The sequence below is a fragment of the Puntigrus tetrazona genome, chromosome 19, assembly GCF_018831695.1.
Source record: "Puntigrus tetrazona isolate hp1 chromosome 19, ASM1883169v1, whole genome shotgun sequence".
Classification (NCBI taxonomy): Eukaryota; Metazoa; Chordata; class Actinopteri; order Cypriniformes; family Cyprinidae; genus Puntigrus; species Puntigrus tetrazona.
This window is the reverse complement of record NC_056717.1, coordinates 8,600,009-8,628,003: the sequence shown is the minus strand read 5'-3', so window position 1 is coordinate 8,628,003 and position 27,995 is coordinate 8,600,009. Positions and strand designations below refer to the sequence as shown.

Here is a 27,995-nt window from a genome sequence, read left to right as displayed (position 1 = left end):
CAATTGTTCATTTCTAAATATACATATACAAACTTTCTATGCCTTAAATTTCATTCTCCGGTCGCACTAGGCTACTTAACTTAATGGCAGGCGCACGATGAAAACGTTATATGCTACTATTTTTATTATTTAATTTTTTGTTGTTGCAAGTTTTCCATTATTCTGTCAATGCATTTGCATCCCAAACACGCTGAAACGCATCACGAAACAGCAAAAACCGTTCCCCCCCGCCGAGACGGGCAGGGAATAAGGAGCAGAGCTCAAGGCGAACGTGATTGGTGCTGAGGAGACCTGTGGCTCGTCGCCGGAGTGCAGCGGGAGATTCCTCACGGAGACGCAGAGCACACCACACGCGCGCTCGCGAGGACGCGTTAAGGCTCGCCGCATCACCCGAAGCTAAGAGTTGCAGTCCGGTAATTATTTCACCACAAGAAACCACCATGGATTGCTCCGAGGAGGTGCAGTCACTCTCTGATGAAGCCAGCACTCCCGTCGAGTTGAAGAAAGGAATGTCAATATTTTTGGATGTGAGTATTTAAAAAAAAACTAAACAAAAAAAATCAAACGCCTCGTCTGATTGTGGTAACGAATTGTTTATGCTAGACGATATAAGGACATTGGAGACGTAAAATAACCTGTGGATCTAGAGTGTATGGGTTTTTATAGAGTTGAATGTCCAGACTATCAGATCACGAGTGTACGGTTTTGTTAATATGAATTATTAATATTTATCGGTTAACATTTATTACTTGAGTTCCTAAGTCACTTGCAGCTGATTATATGGAATATAAATCTTTATATATGTGATAGGGTGTGTGTTTGTGAGACCCTGGATCACAAAACCAATCATAAGTAGTAATCATATATTTGTAGAAATAACAATTGCTATTGGTCTTTGTATTGGTCAAAAATATGGAAAAATCAGAAGGATACTAATGGTAAGGAAAAGGTATAGAGATCATGCTCCATTAAGATATTTTGTACATTTACTTACATAAATATATTAAAACTTAATTTTGATTAGTAATATGCATTCTGAGAACTTCATTTGGACAGCTTTAAAGGCTGTTTTTTTGTGTTTGTTTTTTGCACCCTCAGAATCCAGATTTTCAAATAGTTGTATCTGAATAAAATAGTGCCCTATCCTAATGAACAATACATCAATGGAAAGCTATTTTATTTTTACGTTCAGATGATGTATAGATCTCAGTTTAAAAAAAAATGTACCTATAAGACTCCAGATTCTCTCTCTCTCTCTCTCTCTCTCTCTCTCTCTCTCTTTGTAATACATTGTAATACACCTGTCATACCCGAGCCGTTAAACAAGTGTGTGTCCCGTGAAACCACAAATTCCAACCCACAAACACGTTTAATTAATAACATCTCAACAAATTCATCTCAGTTCTTGATGTTGACGTGGTCTGCTGATGTGAGACTGACGTTCTTCATGGACATTCGTGTCATGCTATCATCTGTTTGCGGTTATTATGCATAACGTTAATTAGCATATCATTAATTAGTCATTATGCATAGCGAGCACACGTTTGGTCATTAAATCTCTTTTCTGCTCTATAATGGATGTGGACCTTCTTTTACAGCACAGACACGCTCTAAAGAGCCATCGTAAGTGTGGTTTTAGTTGCTAATTAAATTGTAGTGTTCTGTCTAAAGAGCTTCCCCTGAGACCCGAGGTGTGTATTGTTAATTATCATACAGGAATAAGGAAGCGCCGGTCCCTGACAGATTGGTGGCATAGTTTTTCGCTCCTCTAAGGAGGAAGCTATATTCAGCATAGTCTTGGCATGCCTAGCAGAGGACCATATTTAGAGTGTGAATATTCTCGCTGTGAATTGGGACTTTATTTAACAGACCACTACAGCGCGCCTGGGTGTTCAAAGTCAACATAGCCATCATCACTTTTTCTTTCATCTCTGCTCTTTTTAGGCCTCGACCTAAATAATTTACAGGGCTAGAGTCCCTTTACATGATCAACGCAGCGCGGTTTTTCCATAACTGATATTGTCCTGTTTGCTTTCAGATATTGAGAAGAGCCGATAAAAACGGTAAGACGCTGGCTCACCGTGCACTTGCTGTTTTCCCGCATAGTAAAGTGTTTGTTTTAGTCTCGCACGCATTACTCTAACTGTGCATCAATATGTTTCAGTGGTTGTCCATTCCCAGTCCATGCTGTTGCTCTGTTGTCATGGAAACACTAGATGTCCATACGTTTCCTAATGTTAGTCAATATTTTAGTAGAGCGATGCAAACAAATGTCACCGTGATCCTTCTAAACACTTAGTTTCCATTTATAGTTTAGTTTTAGCAGCCATGGAATAAAAAAATAGTATGTGAAGCTCAGTTCAGACATTGTGAATTATATATATATCACATATATTAATCAATTAATCATGAATAATCATTTGACAGCACTAATTAAGATTACTATAAATTGTCATTTAATATGTTGCATAATAGTTCAAACGGTATAATTTAAAAATGTTTTGTTAATCGTATTGTTTTTTAATTTTGGTTGAAAAACAGCCTTGACTTAGCAAAATCAAAATGAGATATTTGCTCTACAGGACAAAATAATGCCATCATCCAGCTCTCCCGATCAGTGTAGTCAAATCCATTATATTGCTAAATATTAAGTGTCTTTTAAACCCACACTAAGCAAACAATAGTGAAATATATCTTTATGGTAATATCTCTTTATGGTAACAGTTACAAATTTTCCAGTGTATAATGTGAAGCCCTTTCCCTCTTCCTTAAATCACGTTCTTTCTAAGGCTCTTTCACTGCATTTTATTTCATATTGTGTATATTAGTGGGAGTATAGCACACGGCACGTGCAGCAGCACATTTATTCTATTTTGAGTATAGGCTGGCATGACTCACCTGTCACTGTTTGTTTGAAAACCTCTGGGCGTCTGAGTCAACTAACACGAGCCCTCAGCCCTGTCGCAAACATTGTCTCGCGGCATCGGTGTGTTCATGTTTTCCCAAACACCTGAGATCTGACATGCTTGTGCTAAACTGGCATCGAGAAGGATAATGAACTCTGCTTGCGTTCTCTTCTATAGATTGAACACTTTAAGAAATTTACTTTTAAAATCTGAAATACTTTTGTGAAGTACTTTTCGAAGGCGACTTTTTAACCATATTTTCCTCTCAAAAGATGATGGGAAGCTGTCCTTTGATGAGTTCAAGGCTTATTTCTCAGATGGCGTTCTGTCAGGAGACGAATTAAAGGAGCTCTTCCATACAATTGACACTCATAACACAAAGTAAGTATTGCTGCTTTTCATTCACATTCACATACTAATGACAGGGCACTGTTTTTGGGTTTCTCAATCATTGGCGAAAAAGTAACTCCAAAGTAACGTCAAAAACAAATTCTTATAATATGCATTTAGTTTGACCTTATTTGTTCAACGACTCCCAAACGATTCATTCAACAATATTTTTTATCAGTGATTGTTTGATTTTATTTAAAGCAGTGTTCGTGGGCTATTAAAGCCCCAAAAGTGGCACCTAGTAGTTATGGGTTATTCCTGAATGATTCGTTCGTTTTTGAAATCTTTAATTTGACTCGGGAAGAATGAGTCATCTCATGGAGTGATTTGTTCATTCGCGCATGTGCAATATCCTATAGGTTCTGCACTGTAGGTTCTGGATTTAGTTTGAAAGACTCGGGAGATGAATTAATGCTGTATTGGGTAAAGCTTTTGGAGCTGTTACGTAATGAAGAAACGACTCAGACCCAAAGACCTGTCAAATAAGAGGTGAGGTGAGGTGAGCTAATCATAGAATCAAGACCCCGGTAAACAATTCATTAGTCTTTTCTGTTTCTCATAGCATTATAGTTTTGTATCGTTTGTCGTGGGAATGTCTGCATATTTGTTCATTTTGCTGAACGAGACTCAAAGATCAGAGTCTGTAAAGTGATTCCCATCACTAGCACCTAGTGGCAAAGAATGAATTTGCATTTTCATTTAGACCAACATAAAAAAAAAAAAAAATCAATATGCAAATGTTTTCAGCTTGGTATTCGTGTTAAAAACAACTCACTTTAATGAGTCAAAGTCGCCTCTTTCTTTTGAGAGAAGATAACGTTCTACACGTGTACTTTTATATTTAAATCTTTGCAGGATGTTTTCACTCACTTAGAGCTGTGTTACACACCGCAGGAAAGCTCAAAAAACCCATAAGGGGCACTTTAATACAATTAGTTACTTTTTTTCTTTCTTTGTTTTGTTTTGTTTTTGTGCGGGTGTAATGCAGCGTTGTAACGCATTGCTAAAATGCATTTCTTAGAGGTATTTAAAAATGCTAGTACTTTCCCCAACACTGCCAGTGACAGGAGTAAATGCTTGGATAAAGCGGCAGATTTGTTGAATTGTATCATTACGCTCTTGTTCTCGCTGACAGACTGCCATCTTTAGACATATGTGCTCATGCTGGCATCGGCAATTTTAGGAATAACATCGGACATTATGTGAATAAATTACTTGTTAGTGGCTATTCAACATGAATGCAATATTAACAGCATGAGCATCCCTCTGTGGGCACTGCTGCATTTTATGCTTGCCAATTTAAATCACGTTTTTATCAGTAATTATTTATTGCTCCTAATTGATTTAAAATAGTTTCTGAATGTCATTGATATTAAATACATGCTACATTATTCCATTAATTAAGTGTAGTATTTCAATGTAAATGTATTCTAACTGTTAGTTACATGAGGCAAAGTGAGTTAACTGAGGCATAATAAACTAACATGAACAGCATTTTAAAACAATTTCTGCTAACTGTTATTGATATAGTGAAGGTCATATTGATATAATGAAGTCATATTATGCAACTATGCATTGCTTTGAGCCAACTAGATACTCACTACTTTGGGAATTAATATTGCAAGTAAATTAAGTACAGAGTTAGTTGCACAACCAAATAATAATTACTAATAATCTCTAGTATGTGCACTCATTTATGTAATAACTTATGAATGACTGGTGTAACCCTGTCCTGAATAAGCCCAAGGAGAGATCAAATCCGGCTTCATATGCCCTCAGTTTCTAAGATTTCAGGATTATTTTCAAGAGTTGATTTCAGATTAATTTTCATGATTGATAAGAATAAAGGTATTAAGTCACATGCGAGCATATTAATCTTAGAACGATATAATAACAAATATATGCTAGTAAGCATCTCTGAATTTGATATCGGCGTCGTATAAATATGGAACCCAATTTTTGCGATTGAATAAAATTTTAAAAAAGCTATTTGCGACTTTTTATTTCATAATTCTCAAAATTGTGACCGTATAGCTTTTTTTCCGTATGAGGAAAAAAAGCCAGAATTGCGTTACATAAACTTGCAATTGGTCGTTATAAAGACAAAACTGTGACTTTACATCTTGGATTTCTGACTTTATAACTCACCATTGTGTGATATAAAGTCTGAATTCTCTCCAGTTATTTGATAATTAGAGCAATCTGAGAGATTTAGCTGAGTTCACCCGATGCCTCTGAATCAAAGAATCCACTCTTTTAAGCATCATCACCCATTAGAGCCCTTTATCATTTTTTACAGCATTTCTCTTGCTGTGTGATTTTGTCACAAAAAAGGCATGACTTAGCAGCAAGCTTGCAAGAGGTTGGCTTCAACGCAGAGCTGGAAGCAGCTACTCTGTCCGGATGATGTCATCAGTAACGTCCAGGGAGGTCTCTCGAACACGACACACCGCTGTCACACTGATGCTTATCGTGCTTCTGGCTTGTTAGACAAAGCCATGTCAGTGGTCCATGCCGATGTGCGTGTTTGTGCCAGATAAAGATGCTCGCTTTCTTCTGATGTCGCTTGAATGAAAACGAAAGGGTTCAAAATGGTGCAGAAATAATGCGTGGCACGTCGGGGGAAAAATCGGCGTCTGTTTTCCTTTTGCGGGAGGTGAAATATCAAACCCGCGTTTAAAGGGTTCAAGCAAAAATAACAATTGCACACACTTTGACAATATGTAGTGAACGACGTAACGTGTGTAGCATATGTTATAAGGAGGAGATCTTCATCTTGCCTTCACCTCCTCTCAGAATGATTCCATGTCACTTAAGTCATCTTGGTTTCCATAGCAGCAGCTCTCCTGGCTGGTGCATGCTCCCTTTGTAGTAGGTGTTTGATGAGAATGTGCTTCTGGTTTTATTTTCCATTCATTGTGTGGCCGGGCCGATTTGGTTTGATGTAGCATTTCAAAGAAAAAATAGCTTTTGTGTACATAATGGTCGGCTCTTCCCCTCAGCACAAACATAATATTGTTTTGGGTCAAGCATCAATTATTCATTATGATGGACAGTAATGATTAAAGTGTGACCCTGATAGCCTTTTCAGGAAAATATTCACTAAGTAACTGTCCAGCTGTTACATACATTTTACCTCAAGTTTGATCCCAGAATGCATGTTATTTTTGTTTTGAGAATTATTAGTAAAATTAAGCACTATGTAAAATTAACCTGGTATATAATCACATTAAATGTCCACATTCATTTGTGCTTGTGCAAAATAGAGCTAGAAACTTGTTACTGCTTGTTTTTACACACACTACAAAAAAACATTACACATCTTTTCTTGAATTTTGCACACATTTTAGTGCATTAATCAGGCTTGTTCATGCATCAATATCATTTCACCCAATTACCAATATTATATGAACAAACATTTTTCTTTAACTGAAGCCATTTTGATTCATATTTTCATTGTGATTTTTTAAAAATAATTTTGAAACTGCATTTTTGATACATTTAAATGTTTTAGGTTTTTATTTTTATATTTGTGAAAACTATCGGCTAAACGATACCTTGTAAGATGAGGTATCCTGCATTTACTTTCAATATCTCAGACGTATGTGTTCAATAATTCTGAGAAAATAATTTAAAGCATAACTTTAAGCATACTGATAGATGGCAGAGGTCTTAATCTAAATATATCTGTTTCTATATATATACACTGAAAAAAATCACTAAAATTGTTAACGTTATTTTATCCCATTTTAATGACAATATTAATCCTTGTAACCAATAATGCTTTAACTGGTTGAATTTTTAACCACTTTACAATCTGAGAGTAAACTGTTTATTTAGTGTCCATTACTCTAAGGTCTTTCCTTCTACGGTGTAATATCTGCAGGAGCAGGTAGATATGAAATGAGATATGAAGATTATTGACAGTGTACAGCGGGTGCTTCTTAAGGGCTTATTGACGTGTTGTCTTTGTCTGTGTTTTGAAGGCTTTACTTCCCTCTATGAGGTCTAGCTCAGTCAGTTAACAGTTCAGCCAAAACGCAAAGGCCCCTGCGACTGTTTTATCCAGCAGGTCTGACAATAGTTATTTTTTGGCGTCCTTCCATCCTTTAGAGTCTAGACAACCAATGAATGCATTGCCTCCAGACGACTGCCAAATGCTGCAAATCTTCCACCCACTGTGCTGTAAAAAGGATTAAACGGTTAATCACTGTCACTCTGTGAAGCTAATGGGAATTTCAGTTAAATTTGGCACATTTCTCTCAATAAAAACTCTGTTTGATGTGCAGTGCGTAAGTAAAATAAAACAGTAATTTTACCTTTTAGCCAATCTGCACGTTCCTGTTCATCATTACGCTACATAGTGATTTTTTTCTCAAAAAGTAAAATATGGATAAAACTATATTTAAATTATGCAATAAAAATATATATATATATATTTTTAATCCTTTTACCATTTTATATATATATATAAAAATGGTAAAAAGGATTTTAAAATAAAATAATAAATAATATATAAAATACTAAAATTAAAATAAACATTTTTTCAAAACTGCTTTGCATTGGGGCAAATTAATCATAGTGTATCCTGACTTTATGTTTTCTCATCCGGTAATATGATGATTTACCTCACGGCATGGAGCCTCTCATCAGAGCAGGCTTGAGACATGGACTTGTCAGTGGACTCAGTGTTTGCCTGGTGGGTGTTATTCAGGGTTAGAGATTAGCTGTCTAAATATGACCCTCTCTCATTAGACAAACATCACAGTCCCAAAGGACCTGCCTTCGAGCGAGATGCTGTCTGCATAGCTTGAAATCAGCACAGAACATTAGATCGTGTTTTAGCTCACATGTCTTTTAGCATGCTGTAACATTCATGTTGTGGAAGAGAAATGAACGTGTCTCCTTATGGTCTTTTTACAGCAATGTGGACACGGATGAGCTGTGTGGTAAGAGTTCACACTTTTACTGTTGTTAGTTTTTACTGGGAGGTTCACTGTGATGGTGACAAAAGATACTTGAGGTCCCTCTGAACCCTTTGGAGACACACTTCAGAAGTGACTGTACACTAGGAGGAAGCCATGAGATCCTTCAAGAAACCTACAGACTGACAACGTGAGACTGAAGCACTCACAAACATGTAAAGTTTCCTGAATGAACGATAAGATATTTAAGGCATCTTTACAGACTGCCTGGAGGTTCTCCAGAGAGTTCTGCCTCAGGTATCTTTTCAGTTTTGTATTTTTTTTCCTGTTCAAATTATATTTGTCTTCTAATGTATTACACTGTTTTGTATACAGTAAATATGGGTCATTTATTTATAATAAATCAATTATATAAAAAATGTTTGAGGTCAAATTGAATAACTTTAATAAAAAATAATACTTTTCAACTATTCATCAGAGAATGCATTTTTTTTTTTAAGTTGAGTTACCCAAATGTTATAAATGATAAATTCCTTGCTGTATAAAAGTATTAATTTAAAGGAATAGTTCACCCAAAATATGAACTATTCAAAATGTATCTCTTTTTACTGTATTTTTGATCAGTTAAATGCAGCCTTAATGAGCATAAGAAACCTATCCCAATAAATAAAGGAAATTAACTTACAAATTAAAGCAGTACAATGAAAAGTGTTTTTCAGTAGGTCTGTGTTCAACTTTAAAAATATGTTATCCATACGTTCTTATTCTATGCTCAATTGCATTATCATTATTTGCTTTATATTAAGTGATGTTTGAACAGTGTTGAATAGTCTTTCTTTCTTGTAGAATACTTCTCTCAGCATCTCGGAGAATATGAAAACGTCCTCGCTGCCTTGGAAGACCTGAACGTTTCCATACTGAAAGCCATGGACAAAACCAAGAAGGTGAGATGCCTTCCTTGCCTTCTTTGGCAAATGGCCTTCATCTCAGTTACATACTTGACTGAAATCACATCTCTGAGAAAAGATGGGAAATAGTTCCTTATCTAATGCATGTCTGGCCACCCTCCGCCTGAAAGCCCTGTTAGCTGTGAGCATATGTGACCTCTGTGTATTTATGTGGCTGCAGCCATTTGTTTTAGCTCTCAGTGTTTGTGAGTAGGCAGCAGATAGATACCTGTAAGCACTAAAATTAGTATTCTGCGTGCACTCCTGCAGGCTGTCAGTGTCTTATCTTAATCACAGGCAGCATGTTCTCTGGCCTCTAATGCGGTCGTTAGGTGTGTAATTTTCTCTGAGTCGTAATAAAGCCGTTCACGCCGTGCACTGTGGGAGCTCTGAGAGTGGATGAAGATGGATCCGATCTAGTTCGGGTTCACATCTGTCTGACACACACACGTCAAGCTATAAAAGACTGCTACACCACAGTCTTCTAATTAAAGTAAAGCTTAATCTTTTAATAGGGAATTAGATTATGTAATACCTTAAAGTTATTTGAAAACAAAACATTTTAATTAGGGTAAATCAGGGCTTATTATCATAAACTAAATGTTATATCATTAAAAACTTGTATAAATATATGTAAAAAAGTTATTTAAACTGAATATATATAGTATATATATATATATATATATATATATATATATATATATATATATATATATATATATATATATATATATATATATATATATATATATATATATATATACACATGTAGAATAAACCTACTGTCCTATAGATATGAAGCTGTGTGATGCTAACATTCAAAATCAAAATAATATTAATATTCTGGGAGATTTGGCTTCATTAATCAAAACTCAGTAAATTTGTGTTGAAAGGAATAAAAGGCGTCAGAGTTTTACTGCCTCTAGTGTTCATTTCTTTTGGAAACGGCACTGATATGTACTTACTCTCACACATTTGGTGTCTTGCTAAAAAGTGCGCCAAGGTACGTTTATGCATTTAGCGCGATCTGCCCACGGATGCATTGATTGAGTTACAGTCTGCGGTCTTGCTCATATAGAGGTGCAGGGATGTTGGCGGTTATCAGCTCTGACATTCTGGTCTGAACAGCAGCGTTTATCGCGAGAGCGTCTGATGTCAGTAATGGGCACAGTCCACGCTGACCATCAGAGGAGCGCTCAGGTATTAGCCGTGTGCTTCATTTCCCGCCGAGCCATTTAACCCAGACTGTCTGCTGCCTCGCACAGATAATGAATTAGCCGAGCGCTGACTCCAGGCCCAGCAGACATGCCACTTAATGCATGTGAGCGTCGTCATGAAGGGCAGCGCTGTGTCATTTCATTATGCCGCTTGATTAGCGAGGCAGACAGAGGAAGTGAAGCACGATTCATTTTTTTTTGTGAAAGACTACTGGCATTTGCTTCTGTGCTTTATTGTATGTCTTTAAACCTTCAGCATTACTGCGAGCAAAAGAGCAGTGAAAACAAATGCGGCCTTCTGCTGAGGATGATGAGAGAGAGGTGCAAATTGCGATAGATTGTTTTATCACTGCGTGGTTTAAAGGTTTAGGGACGTTGACAGGTGCTGCCTTTGTTCAGACAGAATTTCTTTGTGAATTGATACTGTGTTGCACTGTTCAAAGAGCTTGAGGAATAACACACCACTCATTTAGAGGCAAGAGCGCAATTCTCAATATTAGACCTCAAAGAGAGGAACAGTTTTTGAACGTCCACTGGCTCTGAGTTACAGCAGTATCCACTAATCATTTAAGGCAAAGCACATTTCTAGGCATTAAAGTAATATTTAATGTAAGTAATTAAGTAATACTGGTAAAAATGTCTAAAATAAATGGTATAAATTATTACAAATAAATGTGCTTAATTTTTAAAATGTAATTATTCCTATAATGCAAAGGTGCTATAAACACATGTACAAATTCAGATGTATAGTTTTTAAGATTTTGAGAAAATGGACCAAAATCTTGGTAACACACATTGACTTTTTTAAAATTTACTAGCTTTTTATTCATATAAATAAAAAGATAAAACCGATTTCTTGTTTTAATAGAAAATATGTTCACTGTTGAAAGAAAACTAACCTAGTTAGTTTTATAGGTTGTCGTTCCTAACCTATAAGATCTTTATTCATGTTCAGAATGCAAGTTAATACATTTTTGATCAAATCCAAGAACCTTCAGACTCTATAGAAAGCAATGCAACTACCATGTTCAAGGCCCAAAAAGGAGCAAGAACATTGTTAAATTAGTCCATGCCACATCAGTGATTCAACATTCATTTCACAAAGCTATGCTTTTTGTACACATATAGAAAATACAAAAAAAAAATAACGAGTAGCCAAATCATGCTAATCACACTCTGACTGAAAAAAATGAGAGAAAGATTTTCTTTGATCTCTCTCTTCACACCACTTGTACATAATGTGTGCAACTCTATTGCAACAGATAGTGATGCAGTATGGCAACAAACAGTGTTGTGTTTATTGCATAAGGCCACAAGTGGGTGGGCAAACCAGCTGCTGTGATGAATGTGGTCTCTGCCCTCAGGACAGGACTCTATAAACAGCAACCACACTTACTGTGAGCGCTCATATCAACCAGCCAATATCTCTTGCCTTCAGGTGTAGTCATGACAGATATATAGCTCAAATATTAACAATAATGTTTTTCTATTGGTGATTTTATCTCCAAATGATGTTTTCACAGGAATATGAAAATTGTAACACGATTCTCTTACCTTATAGTATCTCATTTAATCTTTTTCCTTTTTTGCCTAATCAACATTATTAGCCTAACATAAGAAATGCATGGATCTGTTACTGACACACATTTAATATTTACGTTTATTTAAGTCATAGCCGACTGCCTTTACTTGAATACTTGTAAAGACAGCCGATGTGAAAGCAATATATTGTGTATTTGCTTGTTTGACGTGAAAGAGGATGACCCGATCTCATGAAAGCGCGTATCAAAGGCACGATTTTCTGTTTCTATTTGGTGTGCTATTTATACGCAAAAGGTGACTTTGGCGTGCATATGACATGCAATGGTTAGGTAGAGAGGTGCGGGGAAGGTGCGTACCATAAGAAACAGTCGTGCCATTGAAACTTTAATGAGACCAGACGGGCGCTTCATTCAAATGTGTGCGCGCACATTGATCGATAAACGAGCGTGAATGATACACTTCCTACTTCCTTGAGCAAGCGGCACTTGTCTGATCCTTCAGAGAACGGATTGTAGTTTTGGATGGGCTGAGACGAAACTGCAAGGAAAGATTAGTGATGTTCGCTGCTTGTTAAACAACCTCGGGTTGCGGTGATTCATGGCGAGGTTATTGTGAAGGTCTGTGTGTTTAAGCCCCTTTGTAAATGCACACGTTTTGGTGGATCTGTTGGATTTGTGGCTGTCAACATCTCGAGCAAGTTCATAATAGACGTGTCGTGCAGCACCTGTTTCATAACTGGATGCTGAGAAGAATTATGTGTCCTGTTAGCTGAGGGCTGTTTTCGGGCTTTAATAATGGCTTTTCTTTCTGACAGAACACGGTTGCTTTGGCGTGCGACATAATTATAGAGGCGGCTGTTGATTGCTTACATTGAATAAGCAATGTACCGTGTGCAAATAACATATCCATGCGGCCCTGCCTTTGAGACTGAGGATTCGGAACGAAATCTCATCCAAAAAGATGAAAAAGATGAGAAATGAAAGGCTGAATGAATGCCATGATGCATAAACTATTTCAGTCATGTACCTGGATTGTAAGCATGTGGAAAAAACACTGAGCATAGAGGGAAATGTTTAAGTTGGTATAGTTCATTCAGTCAAAAGCTTTTTGCTAAATTGATCTATTATCTGTTATTTCTTTGGGAATGTCACTTTACCTCCTGCCCCTGTGAATTGATGTTATTAAGATATTTTCAAAATGTATACTGTATTGTATGTATGTGTATATATATATATACACAGTATACATGCATATGTTATGTGAAGGCAAACTTTGGATGCGATTAACTGCAATTAATCATTTGACAGCACTTATAAAAATTATACAGTACTGTATATCCATTCAAATGTTGTGGTCAGTGCAGTTAAATTTTTTTATTATTCTTCAAGAATACATTAAATTGTTCAAAGGTGAAAGTATAGATATGAATAATGTTACAAAATATTTCCATTTATAATAAATGCTGTAATTAAGAACTTTATATTCATCAAATTATTCTGAAAAAATCTATACATGAAAATATTAAGCAATTTCAAAATTGATAGTAATAAATGAGTAGCAAATCATCATATTAGTATGATTTCTGAAGGATCACGTGAGGCTAAAAACTGGAGTAATGATTTAATTCTTAAAACTCATAACAAAAATTTGTAAAATATTATTTGAAATTGTAATAATGTTTCATGAAATGAGAGTTTTTACTGTTCTTTAATTAAATAAATGCATTGTTGGTGAGCATAAGAGACTTCTTTTAAGAACATTAAAAAATCTTGCTGACTTTAACCTTTTGACACAAACACACGTATATAAAATTATATAAAAATATAAGATGTATCAATTATATGAATACATAAAATGCTAAAATGCACATAAATGAAATGATAAAATAAACATTTTAGTGCATCTGAAAGGCCGGTGTTTTTTAACGAAGTCTTTGTCTTTATTGTGCAGGACTATCAGGAGGCCACTCATCTGGAGCAGTTTGTGACACGCTTCCTGTTGAAGGAGACCACCAGTCAGCTGCAGTCTCTCCAGAGCTCTCTGGAGTGTGCAATGGAGACCACAGCCGAACAGACCCGGCAGGAGAGGCAAGACACCCACAACACACACACACACACACACACACACACACACACACACACGCTTCGTTAAACGTAAAGTTTTCACTGTGCATGTGCAGCGAGCAGGAGATGCATTTTCAATTCATTGTCTTCAGAAGCTTGAACGTCAGGCTCTTACAGAGGATGGTCTATGACAGCAGAGCAGAACAAGCGGTGATATTATTTGGCTTGTTACGAATCTTCTACAATTACGATTTAATTTAGGTTTTAAATGCTGAAATATTAAAATGACACTGTATGTATATTTTGGACACCGACAAAGTATGCATTCTTTCAAATGTAATTATACTTACATTTTAGAAAAAAATGGGAATAATGATATTTTTATGTTGGTAAAAATATTATGTTCACCAAGACTGTGAAATATTAATACAATTAAAAATAACTGTTTTCTGTTTAAGTATTAGTATAATCCTTTGATGCAAAGCTGAAATTTATTCCAGTTTTCAGTTCCACAGGATCCTTCAGAAATCAATCATAAATGCTGACTTAATGTTTTTGTAAAAGCCATGACACTCTACTAAAGTCCAGGGTCTATTTTTTTTAAAGAACAATTAATTCAGACATATTTTCAACATTGATAATAATAAGAGCAATTATTAATAATTGCCAATAATAATTTAGCAGCAAATTAGGTTATTAATAGGATCACAGGAGCAACTTAAATTTTAAAACACAATTCAATAGAAAAGATTTTGATCTGTGATTACAATTCACAATATAACTTTTTTACTGTATTTATGATCAAATAAACCAGTCTTGGTGAGCATAAGAGACTTAATCATTCCTAGCCTTTGACCGGTAGCGTATGTGATGACTTTACTGACTGTGTACTGAAAGCAGCCACACACTCCCAAAGCATCAAACCTCTAGTATTTTCAGTGATATTGAGTGGATTTCGTCTGCACCAGTGGACATGTAGTCTCCACAGATCTGAACATACACTGTTGAAAATGCGCGTCGACAGCAATTGCACAGTGACTCGAGGAAAAGAGACTCTGTGCACAGCCATCCTCGCTGTGGAATATCTAGAGCATCAGTGGCATTAATTGTTAATAGACCAGGCGGCATGCAGACCTTCGACCCAGGCCTTTGTTTTTGTGCAGACAGCGGGTGGATGTCCGTTTAAACCGTCGGCGAATCAACTCACGTGTTGTGCTTGATTAGCAGCTCATTTTGAGCTCCCGGCATGTCTGACTCACTGCGTCTGTGAGAGGAGGAGGGTCTGCTGCGTGGCCCACCGTAGGGGTCAGCAGCTCCTTATAGAGCGCAGAATTTAGAATACAAAATGAGCTGTTTTGTTCCAGCACCTGGATGATTGCATGCTAGAGACCGTATATATGTGTGTGTGTGTGTGTGTGTTTCACAACGTGCCCACTACCTCTCCTCCCTCTCAGTGTGCAGCAGCTGTGGTACTCTGCTCACCTTATGATCTCAAGAAAATTAGCTGGAGCAGCTGGCCTAAAGAAATGAAGGATGCTGAGGTTTAAATGCAAGTGCTTCCTTTTCTTTTTCTGTCTGTACTTAAAAACACTCTGATATAGCCAGTTGCATCCTAATTAATTGCTAAATTTAAATTACCTCATTATCGCCTCCGCAGGCAATACAGTGTGTCTAACTTAATAACTGTGCATCACCCGAAATATACGGCACTTATTAAAGTTATTAGTAAAAACAGACGCAATTATAGACACTATCTAGGGGGGCTCTAGCCCATCCTGTGTTTCATTTCAGCTCTATTAAAATCTGTTAGTTTATATATATATTTGAAAACTGTTCTTCACAGAACTTAATACAGTCTCAGGATATGTAACTTTAAAACTGATCCTACTTTTTTATAAAATGTAAAGGAACAGTTCACCCAAAAAATGAACATTTTGTTGAACTTTGAATGTTGGTAACCTAACAAAAAAAGTCAGAGTTCATCGGAAGAATCAAATTCATACAGGTTTGAAACAAATTAAAGGTGAGTAATACAGATGCTTAACTACATCTTGAAATATATGACCCAATAAGAATTTTCTCCACATATTGTCATCTGAACAAGTCATAGGTCTGCCACACTTTGATCTGACCAACTGAGGAAAAAAGCATTACAATAAATCATGCTACCGATGGTGACTAAATCAAACAATCAGTTAACTCTTATCACATCAAACCCTGCAAATTATTATTATTGTTGTACTTAATTCTAAATTATAAATGTTAACAACATCAGTACTCCGTGACTATGAGTGATAGCTATAGAGTGTATTAGCGTGTAGATTTAAATTTCTCATCAGTCAAATCTCTAATTGTCACATCATTCGAATTTCATATTGAGAATTTTTTTTAACCCAAAAAGCAAGGTATGCTCCCTTCAAACTAGTTTTTTTTTGTTGTTTAATACAAATATAAATGGAATATAATTAAATTTCATTCACATACGTCTCACATAATCCTTTCTGGATTACAATCCGCCATCAAAATGATTTTTTGGCATTTAATTATTTCAGTTACGGACTGCAGCTTTAAATTAGATATACAATCAACAACTTGAATGAATAAAGAACAATACTTCTGTGGCATAGTTATTTGTTTTTTTTTATTCTAAAGTTTTAGCATTTTGTGTTACTTTTTTTATTTAACATTTTAATATTTGCTAACAGGTTAAAAAATGCATAATTGTTAAATGTAAGCTAATGCATTAATTAATCTTAACAAGAGAGACCTTATTGCAAAGTGTGACCGATAATGTTTACCTTTGGATTTTTACCACATTTTGTGTACTCGTTTAATGTTTTTTTTTGAATTTGTTTAATCAATTAAGAGGTGATTTTATAGTACAAGATTCTACGTTTAGTGCAAAGACGTTTTAAATTATTTCAAGCATGTCTTTAAATCTCAGTGGCATTGGCTCTGGCCTGATCTCTCCATCTCTCAGTCCTCGCAGGTGGTTTTCAGTCAGCCTATCACAGGTCTTGTTGCAGCTAATAAGGCTGCACCAAGTCTGCAGCCTCACTCACAATCCCACGAGCACACTCAAAATATCTCCACTCCTGCCATGCCGAGTCCCCTCTGACCTTTATCTCGGATGGATGAGTTTTGACAGAGCACATATTTACACAGTTAAAGGGACAGTTCGCCAAATATGAAAACTCATCATGTCATCACAAACCCTTTTCATCTCTCTTCCATAGAAAACAAATGGAGGTGCACCTGTTATGGATTTTAGAAAATGGGCTTTCATGCGGTGTGTAACACAGCTCTAAATGAATGAAAACATCCTGCAAAATTTTAAATCTGAAAGTGCACCAGTAAAATGTTATTGTCTCTTAAAAGAAAGAGTCTCAATCATTCAAACGAGTCTTTTAGTTTTTAAAACGAGCCCCAAGCCATTTCATGTTGACATTAAAATGAAGCAGGTTGATCTTTTCACGTTGGTCTGTATGAAAATGCAAATTAATTCTTTGCCACTAGGTGCCGCTTTTGGAGCGTTAAAAGCTCACAAACCATTTGTAGTGATCTTGCTGTTGATGAGAGGGTCAGAGAGCTCCCGTATTTAAAAAAATATATAACTAAATTTGTGTTCAGAAGATGAATGAAGGTGTTATGGGTTTGGAACATGACAATGAGTAATTAATGACAGAATTGTAGCTTTTGGGTGAGCTATCCCTTTAAAGGATGACAAAACATTAAAACATAACGCTTTAAAAATGTACTTTAAAGTAAGAATTTTGACATAATTACAAAGTGCACTTTTTGTCAGTTATCGGTAAAGAAACATATTCGTACATATTTAGTATTTTTAGAAAAGTGAAAATGTGTAAACTTGAGAGCCTTTTATTTCATGCAATTACTGTTTAGGAAATGTACTTAACATTCAATCCATGTTCATGATTTAGCTTCAGTCTATGGAAATGAGAAGTGTCATAAAATCGTACTGGGTTTAGAACAACATGAGGGTGAATAAATGATGACAGAATTTCCATTTTTGAGTGAACCATCTCTTTTAAGGAGCATTTCCATCAGAGCAAACCTGTGCATGTCTTCACATGGCTACACACGCGTAACCTCTTATGTCACCATGCTTTTGTGTCCCAGCTGACAGCGTGGAGTTTCATAACATTACTTTTTTTTTTGAAAGCGTATACACATTTTGAGCCTAAAGGCTTTGAGACGGCGAGGCCCGGCGTTCTGCGGCCAGCTCATTGTGTGCGGGTCAGGGTGGATTGATTCCCACTGCGTTAGATGTGCAGAAAGTGGCTGGTGGCCAGAACAAATTGAAATAGCGTGGTCCATTCTCTATTCCGTCTGAAGCGTCGAGTCAGGCTCTCTGAGGAGCAGCACCGCACACAGGGATGAAACAGGGGAGATGAGCTCAAATCTGAATCCCGAGCTCACTGGAGCGCTCGCCACATCCACAGCACCGCTTTCATCTACCTGTGCGAAGCGGACCATTACCAGCTATTAGGAAGAGGCACTGCTGCTGATATACCTCCGTTTTTGTTTTAGCGCCGCGACATTTCCATATAATTTCCTGCGTAAGAAGAGGCTGGTCTCTGGAGAACAGCTGGTTGTGTTCCTGCAGGTGTGTGAATGTGATTTTTAATCACCTGTGCGGCTCTAGCTGATTTGTTTGCTGCTGATGCAGTTATGAGCCATTTTTAACCACGGAGGGCAAGCTTCCCTCAGGACGTGAGTTGTGCAACAGTGTCTTTAGGGATAATGAGCAACCAACCGAGCCTTAATTTTGACACCTGCCTGCCTACATTTATTTCATTGTCTCAAGAGTTAAAATAGATGCAGCATTCCTCTGCTGCTCGAGAACAGCTGAACAATAGATATAATTAGATTGCATGCAATCCTTTTTCACACCCACTACCGAATAGTAAAATGGTATTCGCTTCATAACATATCTTTATGTGTTACTTCCTTATAAATGTAAGAGTACTACTGTACAATCAGGTTGTCATTATAGCAAAATAAACCCTAATCAGATGACCAGGATTAAATCTGGTATCAACATAAAAACGGTTTACTTTGCGATTATCCTACTTTCAGCTACCTACTTGCATAAATAAATAGATAAATAACAACTGTTTAACATAATATTTATTTTTACATTTATTTGAAGAAGAATGAAGAAGTATGCCTGATATTTTTTTTCTCCTAAATGAGCATTTTTATCAGGCTTCTATATCAGGTTCTGTCATTTCAATTTTATTTGCAAAGAGAAGGTTATAGTAGTAACTAAATAACCTTTTTTGTGTTTTTTTTCCCCAAAAATGTAAAAGAAAAATTCCAAATGAGAGGTTTTTTGCATCTGGTTTTTAAGTATTCATTCATTCATTCAATATTTGTATTAAACATTACCAACATATTATTTGAAATATCAACATTTTACTTGTAGATTTATAAGTATATTATTTTTAAATAGGAACAATAATAAATGTTTAAAAATACGAATACATCACTTGTAGATAAGCTTAAAGCTTCTGCAAAGAAAACCAATTTATCATATTATTATATATATTATATATATCATATCATATTATTAATCTAATCTACTATTAATAATGATAGTAATGATTTCTTGCTTTTAACTAGGAACTCCTTTTCTGCTTAAAAGGTTATACTTACCATAAAAGTAGTACTGAAGTCAATTTATGTTTAAAAGAAGTCATAAAATGCAGCATTTGCAGGTGTAGGCATGATTTGTGTTTGCGTGAGAGTCTAAACGTATTCGAGATGTGAAAGCAGAATTGGACAAAGTTGTCATAGATAATCATAAATGTATTGTTATACAAAACCATGTGCATAATTCTCCATGCAATGAATCGAATTGTCCAGAAACAAACATCAAACCGCCGCCACCGTATCCAAGATTGAAATTACTAATTGCAAAAATGGTCTAGTAAGAAACCCTTCCCTTTTCTGGAAGAGTCTGACAACATGTAAGAAACCTGCTGACTTATTTCGTACATTTTAATTGGTAGATGGGGAGCAGGGCAGAAAGGTCTTGTGCAATCAAAGAGGAATCGGTGTAGTCGTGATGTTTTGAACTGCGTTTTGATGCTGGATGGAAATATCGAAGCATCATTTGCATGTGAATAGATTGACTGTGTTGCTGTTAAGGCAGTTCAATTAGACGCAACATATGAAAGATATTAGCATAGGCATTACCCGCAATGAAAAGCACTATAATGTAATAGAACAGATTTTAAAGACAAGAATCATTGTTATTATTTCTTATATGATGGGTTAAGAATTTCAAGAAACATATAATAAAAATAATAATAATACATTTGTTACCACACTGGTTATACTATGGACATGAATGATTGAAATCATGCAGCTTGTTGAGGGGAGGTGCTATTATGGATGAGCTATCTTTGGAGGGGCAGACTATCTTTTGAAGAGAAGACTTCAGTATGTTGTGGTGATGGCAAACTCTATGCTATCATTTCTGGTCTCCAGCTGATCCTGAGTTTCAGATGGACCAATGTCAACCTCTTTTACCGTAGCCTTATTTCTCACGCCAATGTCCTCTTGTTTCTAAATTAAGCATTTTAAATGATCTGCAAGTGGGGTAAGTAAAATATAAAATAAAAATATCTAAAGAATTTTACTAAACCCACTGGCAGATCATTTTATTTGTTGTGCAAAATGCGCTTAATTAGTTTTTTTCCCCTGGTAACAAGACTAAATATCTTATAGTATCTTATAGTATTTTGATTATTTTAGGTATTTTTACAAGAAACAAGGAAAAAATAGTAAAAAGATAATTATCTGAAGTCACTGTCAGTCCAGGAAAAAGTAGCAATGCTTAAAAGGTTTTCTGCAGCGATGGTATATAAAAAATACTTTTGGTCGCCCAAAGAACCTTTCAGTGATTAGTTCTTTTTAATGGCCATTTTTCTAAGTGTAAAAATCGTCTTACAGTCTGAAGAACTTTTTGTGGATATGAATGTCAATAAAGTACCTTCATTTTAGGATTTTAAGTCTTTCTGGAATTCCCTGTAGAAGTAGTTTGCATATAGAGGAACACTCAGCAAATCATAGTTTAGCCGAAAGGTTTGAGTGATGTTAAGAGAGAAGCTGCAGGTCACGGCACCAAAACTGGTGGAAAGTCAGAAGTAAAGACCAGGATTTTCACTCTTCAGAAGGATTCTTTATCGAGAACCTGCTGTTTTAGTCTAAAGGCCCTGATTTACTTGAAGCAAAATCAATGAATGGTACTGGTGGGATGTGATTTCAAACTAAATCAGGCTAAAAAGAAGTTTGTTTCGGGAGTTCAGCTTGGCAAAGTGAATTTTTTAAAGTTTGTTTCAGATTTAAATACCATTGGTCTGTGACGATTATAGAAATCCTTTCAGGTTCATTGCTTTTGTTCAGTGCGTCAAGGTCAGTAAAGTAAAAAGAAGAAGAGCCGGAGAGCTGCTTTACAGTAATTCTCATTCTTTCGTGTTTAATGCTGTAAAGCTGCTTGCTTTAAACCAATCTACTATATAAAGCGCCGCTGTATAAATTCTATTCTGCTAATGATTCTTTATGAAGGGTGTTAAATTTGATACTTTTTGACCTCCCATTCACTTGAAGGAATAATCAGAAGCTGATAATGAGACGAGCATTTGAAAAAGTTCTCTCATTCCTGAGCATCTGCCCTGTCTGTATGTGTGTGTGTGTGTGTGTGTGTGTGTGTGTGTGTGTGCCGTCTCGAACGCAGACAGGGGCCTGTGAAGCCAGAGGTCCTGCCCATTCAGTGGTCAGGAAGGAGATCTAATCGAAGACTTCAAAGGAATAACAGCTTGTCTCCGAACAACCCACTTCTGAACCTTGTCAATTCAGGTGATTATTCTGAGCCTCGGTGCTCCGGAGGACGAAAAGGGCACATAAGCACACCCAGATCTGGACAGAAGTTTAGGTAGGAGGGATGGAGAAGAATGACTCTGAGACTCCGGAGAAAGAAGGAGACAGTACAGCTGACAGTGTTAGGTGTGCTCATTGCTCACAGAACATTTGATTGAGACGATCAAATTATTAAACAATCCTTTAGCGAGCGTGTCATAAAACATGCTGCCAAAATAACACTCCCAATGCAATTTGAATCCAATTAAATTATATTCAGCCGGAGCAAGTGCCTCCTATAGCTATATTGCAAGAAAACAAGAGAGAGCGGCATTTGTGTGCTGAAATGTGTGTTTCTGCAGGTCTGTATGAAGAGGACAATCAATGGATAACTCAGATCAACAGACTGCAAAAGCTGATCGATCGTCTGGAGAAAAAGGCAACGGGCTACACAAATGATTTCTGTTCTCTGCCATTAAACCTGTCAAGAGCATGTCTCAATCATATCTTCATATATATTCTGTAATGATCATGTTATCGCATAGCTTTACTGAAAAGAAAAAATGGTAGTTTTTAATTCTACTGTATAATTGGTCTAATAAAATGGGCTAATACTTTATTTTCAGGTAAGAGCAATACATTATGCATAATTACATGCAAGTAACTCTAAATCAAATCTAATCCTAAACCCAAGTTTATAATAGTGAATGGAGTTAATTAATATTACTCAGTATGTAAATGTGTAATTACAATTGAATAAGGACATGTTTAAAGTGTAAACAAAAAATACATTACAGTAATGAGAATAATGAAATAATGAAAATTAATAATACAAATCACTACTGAGAATGACGGATATTTTAAAATAAATAAATGAACAAAATACAATACATACAAAATTAAAATAAAATATATATATATTTTTGTAAGCACATACACCATTTAATTTTTTTCTGTATAAATGAATAGCAATATTGTTTCTTTTTCTGCGCCAAAAATAAATATCACATCTATTTTGCTAAAATCATCCACTAAAATGTCAATTTATGACAGATTAAAAAATTTACTTCATAGTCATGCAAAAATTATTATTCAAACAAACAGGTTGAATTCTTTTATATAAAATATAATTTCTCATATTGTATTTTGCCATGAGATCCAAACAGAGATGTGGTAAAAGTGTTATGTTTCTTTCGCAGGAGCTGCGATTGGAGCCGGTGGAAGAAGAGGTGTTGGAAAGCTCCACCAAATCAGTAAGTCACTTATGGTCACCCTGTATGTCACCGTATTCTCAGAAAATCATTCACAGAGACCACAGACGCCTGTCGTCTAGGAAACTGCAAGATCGAAAAAACTAGTTCCAAGATATTTTTTTTATTTCCTTTTTTCCTCCGTCTGTCACTCTTCCTCTCTCCTTTGGCTCTGCGTCTTTTGCACAGTACTTTCAGAGAGCTTTTCTCCGAGGCTCACAAGATGCTGTTGACAGACTTTAAATAGGTGGTTTGTGTGTCTGTGACTCGGTGCTTGTGAACGACAGGGAGAAGAGTGGTTTCCAGACCCCTGCGGAGACCGGCTGTAAACACAGTTATGCGTGACTTCCGACAGAGACACAACACAGCATCATATCGGACACGCTGAAGCATAAAATCACACACAAATGAGTGGTTTCTTTTTCAAATAAGACTCCCATGCCATTTCAAACGTCCTTTGCGCAAACAAATGTGTGATCTCTATTATGAGCGAAATTTCAAGTCCGGTTCGTAGCGTTTATTTGTATCGCATTCTCATACATCCAAATGAAGAATCATTTATCTCTCCATGGGCTATGAAACTCTATTTCATGGCTGAAGTTAAATAGTCTCTCGTCAATTTGTCATTTGTCGGTTATCTAAACAGACCGTGACATTCACTAGCACAGACTGTATGCACTGAATAATAATTTCAGCTTTGCTAAGGCATCTGTATCATTTCATCGCTATGTTTGTGTTCATTTAGCATTCAAGTCTTACTTCAGCTATGATTTCTGTTAATAGGACTGATTGTGTTCAAAGCAGATCTCCTTGATTTGAGGATACTTCTAAAGGACAGTCTTTCTACTTGACATTACATTTATTTGTAGCTGATAAATATGGGAATTTACAGTGCCCCTATGAGTTATGAAAGGTTCATATTTTGATTTGGGAGCCCCAAACAAAAAACACTTTCATTTTCTTATAATATGCATTTATTTTTTACCTTATTTGATTGGTCGATATCATTTAATGCAGTGTTTGTGAGTGGCACCTAGTGGTAAAAAATGAATTTGCATTTTCATTCAGACCAATGTGAAAAGTCCAACAAGTGGGCGGGCAATATGCTAATGTTTCTTTTTGACATCAACATGAAACGACTTGGGACTCGTTTTGAAAACGACTCTTTTTTTAAGAGACTATAACTTCCTACACGGTGTACATCAGATCACTTAGAGCTGTGTCACACACCGCATGAAAGCTCGTTTTCAAAAATACATGGCCATTTGTGATGCATTGAGTAAAAACAGCATTGAAACGAAATGCTGTTTCGTCTGTGCGTATTTGTAGTGAGAGTTAGCCTGTGAAAGATGGGAAATGGCAATAGCATAGGGCCTGTGGAGAGGTCACTATGTCCCGCAGGGTACAAACTCTCAGTTCCTGTTCTCTTCAGCTCCCATTCACCTGTCAACAGCCCGTTTTATAAAAAGTAGCTATTATGACGTACGTCTTCATGGTTTTACCTGACGCTCCAGACCTGAGGGGTTTCTCTTTATTCTAGCACTGTTCTGAGTCACAGCACCAAAGGTGAAAATTTGGTTTTAGTCATTTTTTAATCCGATCCCATCAAGCTCTGTTAGATTCAGTACTGACATCTCTAAACTATGACTCAAAAATCCCTGTATAATTCATTTAACACTTTTTTATTTACATCTAAATATTTTATTACACACACAAATACACAGCTGTTTAAGTTGTATTTTTTCTTACATAAGTTAATTTAAAAATACAAATTAATGCTTTTCTTTTCAACTGTATATTCATTAAACAATTCTGGAAAATGGCAAATATAATAAGCAGCCTCTGACAATATGAAATGTTGTTTGCACTTGCATGTACTTATAGTATACTTAGAGTACCTACCTAAGAAAGTACTGGTAATATAAGGTAGCTACATGAGGTAGGGGTAGGATCTAGTACCTAGTAATTCTCTGGTTATTGTAATTATTAATTATAATAAGAACATAGTGTGTACACAAGGAACATTACTGTAAAATGAAGTGCTACTGAAATGTTTCTTGAGCATCAAATCTGCATATTTGAATGATTTCTGGAGAAATGATGATGAAAACTCTCATGTGGCTTTACCATATGAGAAATAAAATAAACTTTACTCTATTTTTAAATAGAAAACAGAATCCAGACTCAATTTCATCTTGTTGATACTTTCTTAGCACTATCTTTAATCAAAAATGATCAGACATATTGTCAGAACAAGATCTTTAAAGGGTTAGTTTACTCAAAAATGAACATTTTGTCATTATTTACTTACCCTCATGCCATTTTAAACCAATAATACCTTCATCTTTAGAAGACAAATCATGATCTGAGAGCTTCCTCACCCTGCATAGCCAGTAATAAACTGACACGTTCAAGGTCAAGCTGAGAAAAGTAGTAAGGTCATCTTTAAAATAGTGCGACATCGGTGGGTCAACCGTAATGCTATGAAGCTACTCAAATACCTTTTGTGCACAAAGACTAAAATGACAACTTCATTCAACAATTTCTTCGCTTCCATACCTGAATTCGAAGCATACTCACTACGTACTCATAACACTATCATGGCATGTCACACGGACTATTTTAACAGTGTCCCTTCTACCTTTCTGGCCCTTGTTACAGTTCTGTTACTGACTATGCAGAGAGCTCTCGGATTTCATCAAACAAATTTTCATTCGTGTCCCGGAGATGAGCAAAGGTCCTGCAGGATTAGAACGACGCGAGAGTGCTCAAGTACTGATCCAGGAGCAGTTTTCATAAATAACCCAGGGTTGGAATGCTTCGTGAATCATGTTTTGTGACTGCTGCTCTCTTCTGTGACCTCGCTCCCAGCACATCCTGATCGTGCAGAGGCAGCTCTCGGTGCTGGAGGAGGAAGTGGAGGAGTTTCGTCTGGCTCTCCGGCAGTACATCGACTGCGCCAGCGCCCAGACCGGCTGCCTTCAGTGAGTTCTGGGTGACCGTCTGCTCATTTGCATTAGGCTTTGTTTGTGAGGGGTCGGTCCAGACCAGTCTACTCCAAGCGATCAGAATTCACATTCATGTGTTTGAATTAGACGTTTCATTTCACAGTTGGAGGAAGTCGTTTTTTGCTTGCGCGGCGCCTTAAGAAATACCTGTAATTATCCAATTATATCGAGAAATATTTAAGATAAGACATGGAGTGGCTCACGTGGCAGAGCCTGTGCTGTGAGCATGCGGTGCTGTGAGCATGCGGTCGTGTGTTTACGAGCCCTCAGTCCAGGTTTGACTTTTAACTCAGACATCACAAAAATGTCAGTGATCACATTAGGGAGCAGTTGATTTCTCTGGAACATTTTCTAATAAAGGTAGACCATTTGTTTGGTTTAATTGTGAGCTGTTCTCTAATTGGCTGATTAGCAGCGGGAATGGCTTGAATGAAGAATTCAGTTTTGGATTATTAAATAATTGACTTGCTTCAAGCTCTTCAGCTCAGATGACTCACCGACAACCTTTTACACTAAAATATTGAAGGATTTGAGGGCTTATATATAAATACATAAACGTAACATTTTTTAAATATATATTGCATATGTATTTATATAGACATAATAAATGTACACATGCATATATTATTTAAACATATTTATTTCAGATGCAATTCCCCATTATTATTCGTTCGACAACATTAAAAATGACACTAATAAAGTACAACACTTGTGATAAACAAGTGTCTTTAATTGTAAGTGTGTACTTCAAAGCCTACAAATAAGAAAGAGCCAAAAATAGTTCTTCTATTGTGTCGCTGTGAAACAACACACAGAATTAGAGCTTCAAACTTTATAGAAGCAGTTTGATAGTAATCACACACTGGCTCTCCTCTCTCTCTCTCGGCAGCGTTGCAGTTCAGCGGCTTGCCAACGAGTCCCGCTTCATTCTGTACGAATTCTGGGAGCAAAGCAACGTGTGGAAGAAGTACGTTTTCACTCATTCAAAACACTTCTCACAATCTTCAATATGAATACAGTCCCAAAGATTTCTCTCTGCAATCAAGGAATTGCAATAACTGGACGAAAAGCCTGTTTGTTTTCTATTTATAGTCATCTGCAGACCAATTACAGTAAAACCTTCCAGAGAGGCAATGTGGATTTCTTAGAGACTCCGGAGGTTATGACGACTATGCTGGTGCCAGGTAAGCGTTACATAATGCATGTAATCAATTGTGTAATATTTATCTAAAAGAACCGTTGATTCATCCGTTTCTTTCCACAGCATCATGGTGGGTCCTCAACAATAACTAGAATCGGTCGACTCTCGTTAAATGACAGCAGACATTGTGTGGACCACTCAAGCCTGGACTGACACCTGTACCCCCGTCATCAGGAACACGCTGTGTTCATATTTAGTGACTAGCACTTGCTTTCAATGTCGTTACCTTCTTAGCTCTATAGGGGTAGTGTAAACTGTAGAGGATCAAATAAAGCAGCGAGATCTTTGCTCTCCAGTGGTAGCTCTCCAATCCCATCAGAGATGCGTAAGGTGTGTGTTCATCTGTGCCGTGACAGTACAGTGTCGAGTGCTGTCTGTAGCACAGGTCTGTGTCTCCTCGCGTAGCAGCACGTCGTTCCTGACATGACCATTTCTTTGAGAATATATACTTCTGTTCTTGTATTTCATGTAGTTTGTCAGCTCCGAATGAGCATATGAAATTAATGTGACATTAATTTTCGTCTTACGTTTTGCCGAGTGGTTAATAAAGTTTCTAAGTGGATGTGCTGGCTTATTTTCATTGAACGTCTCTTGGAATTATTCTACATGAAGTCATACGGAGTTTGGAGATGAAGGCTCTTCTTGGTCAGGACTGATTG

The 27,995-nt window shown here is 36.5% G+C and overlaps 1 protein-coding gene across 1 annotated transcript; it reads left to right on the top strand.

Annotated features, from left to right (window-relative positions):
- Window positions 1–11: 11 nt before the first annotated feature.
- Window positions 12–27,898, top strand: necab1 (N-terminal EF-hand calcium binding protein 1). Its single transcript, XM_043217454.1, has 13 exons — window positions 12–527; window positions 2,039–2,063; window positions 3,179–3,287; window positions 8,220–8,245; window positions 9,068–9,165; window positions 13,878–14,014; window positions 21,756–21,877; window positions 22,240–22,316; window positions 23,077–23,130; window positions 25,999–26,111; window positions 27,025–27,102; window positions 27,228–27,319; window positions 27,400–27,898. Exons 1-13 carry the CDS (start codon window positions 441–443, stop codon window positions 27,426–27,428), a joined length of 1,047 nt encoding a protein of 348 aa, XP_043073389.1. The 5' UTR covers window positions 12–440; the 3' UTR covers window positions 27,429–27,898.
- The last annotated feature ends 97 nt before the right edge of the window (window positions 27,899–27,995 follow it).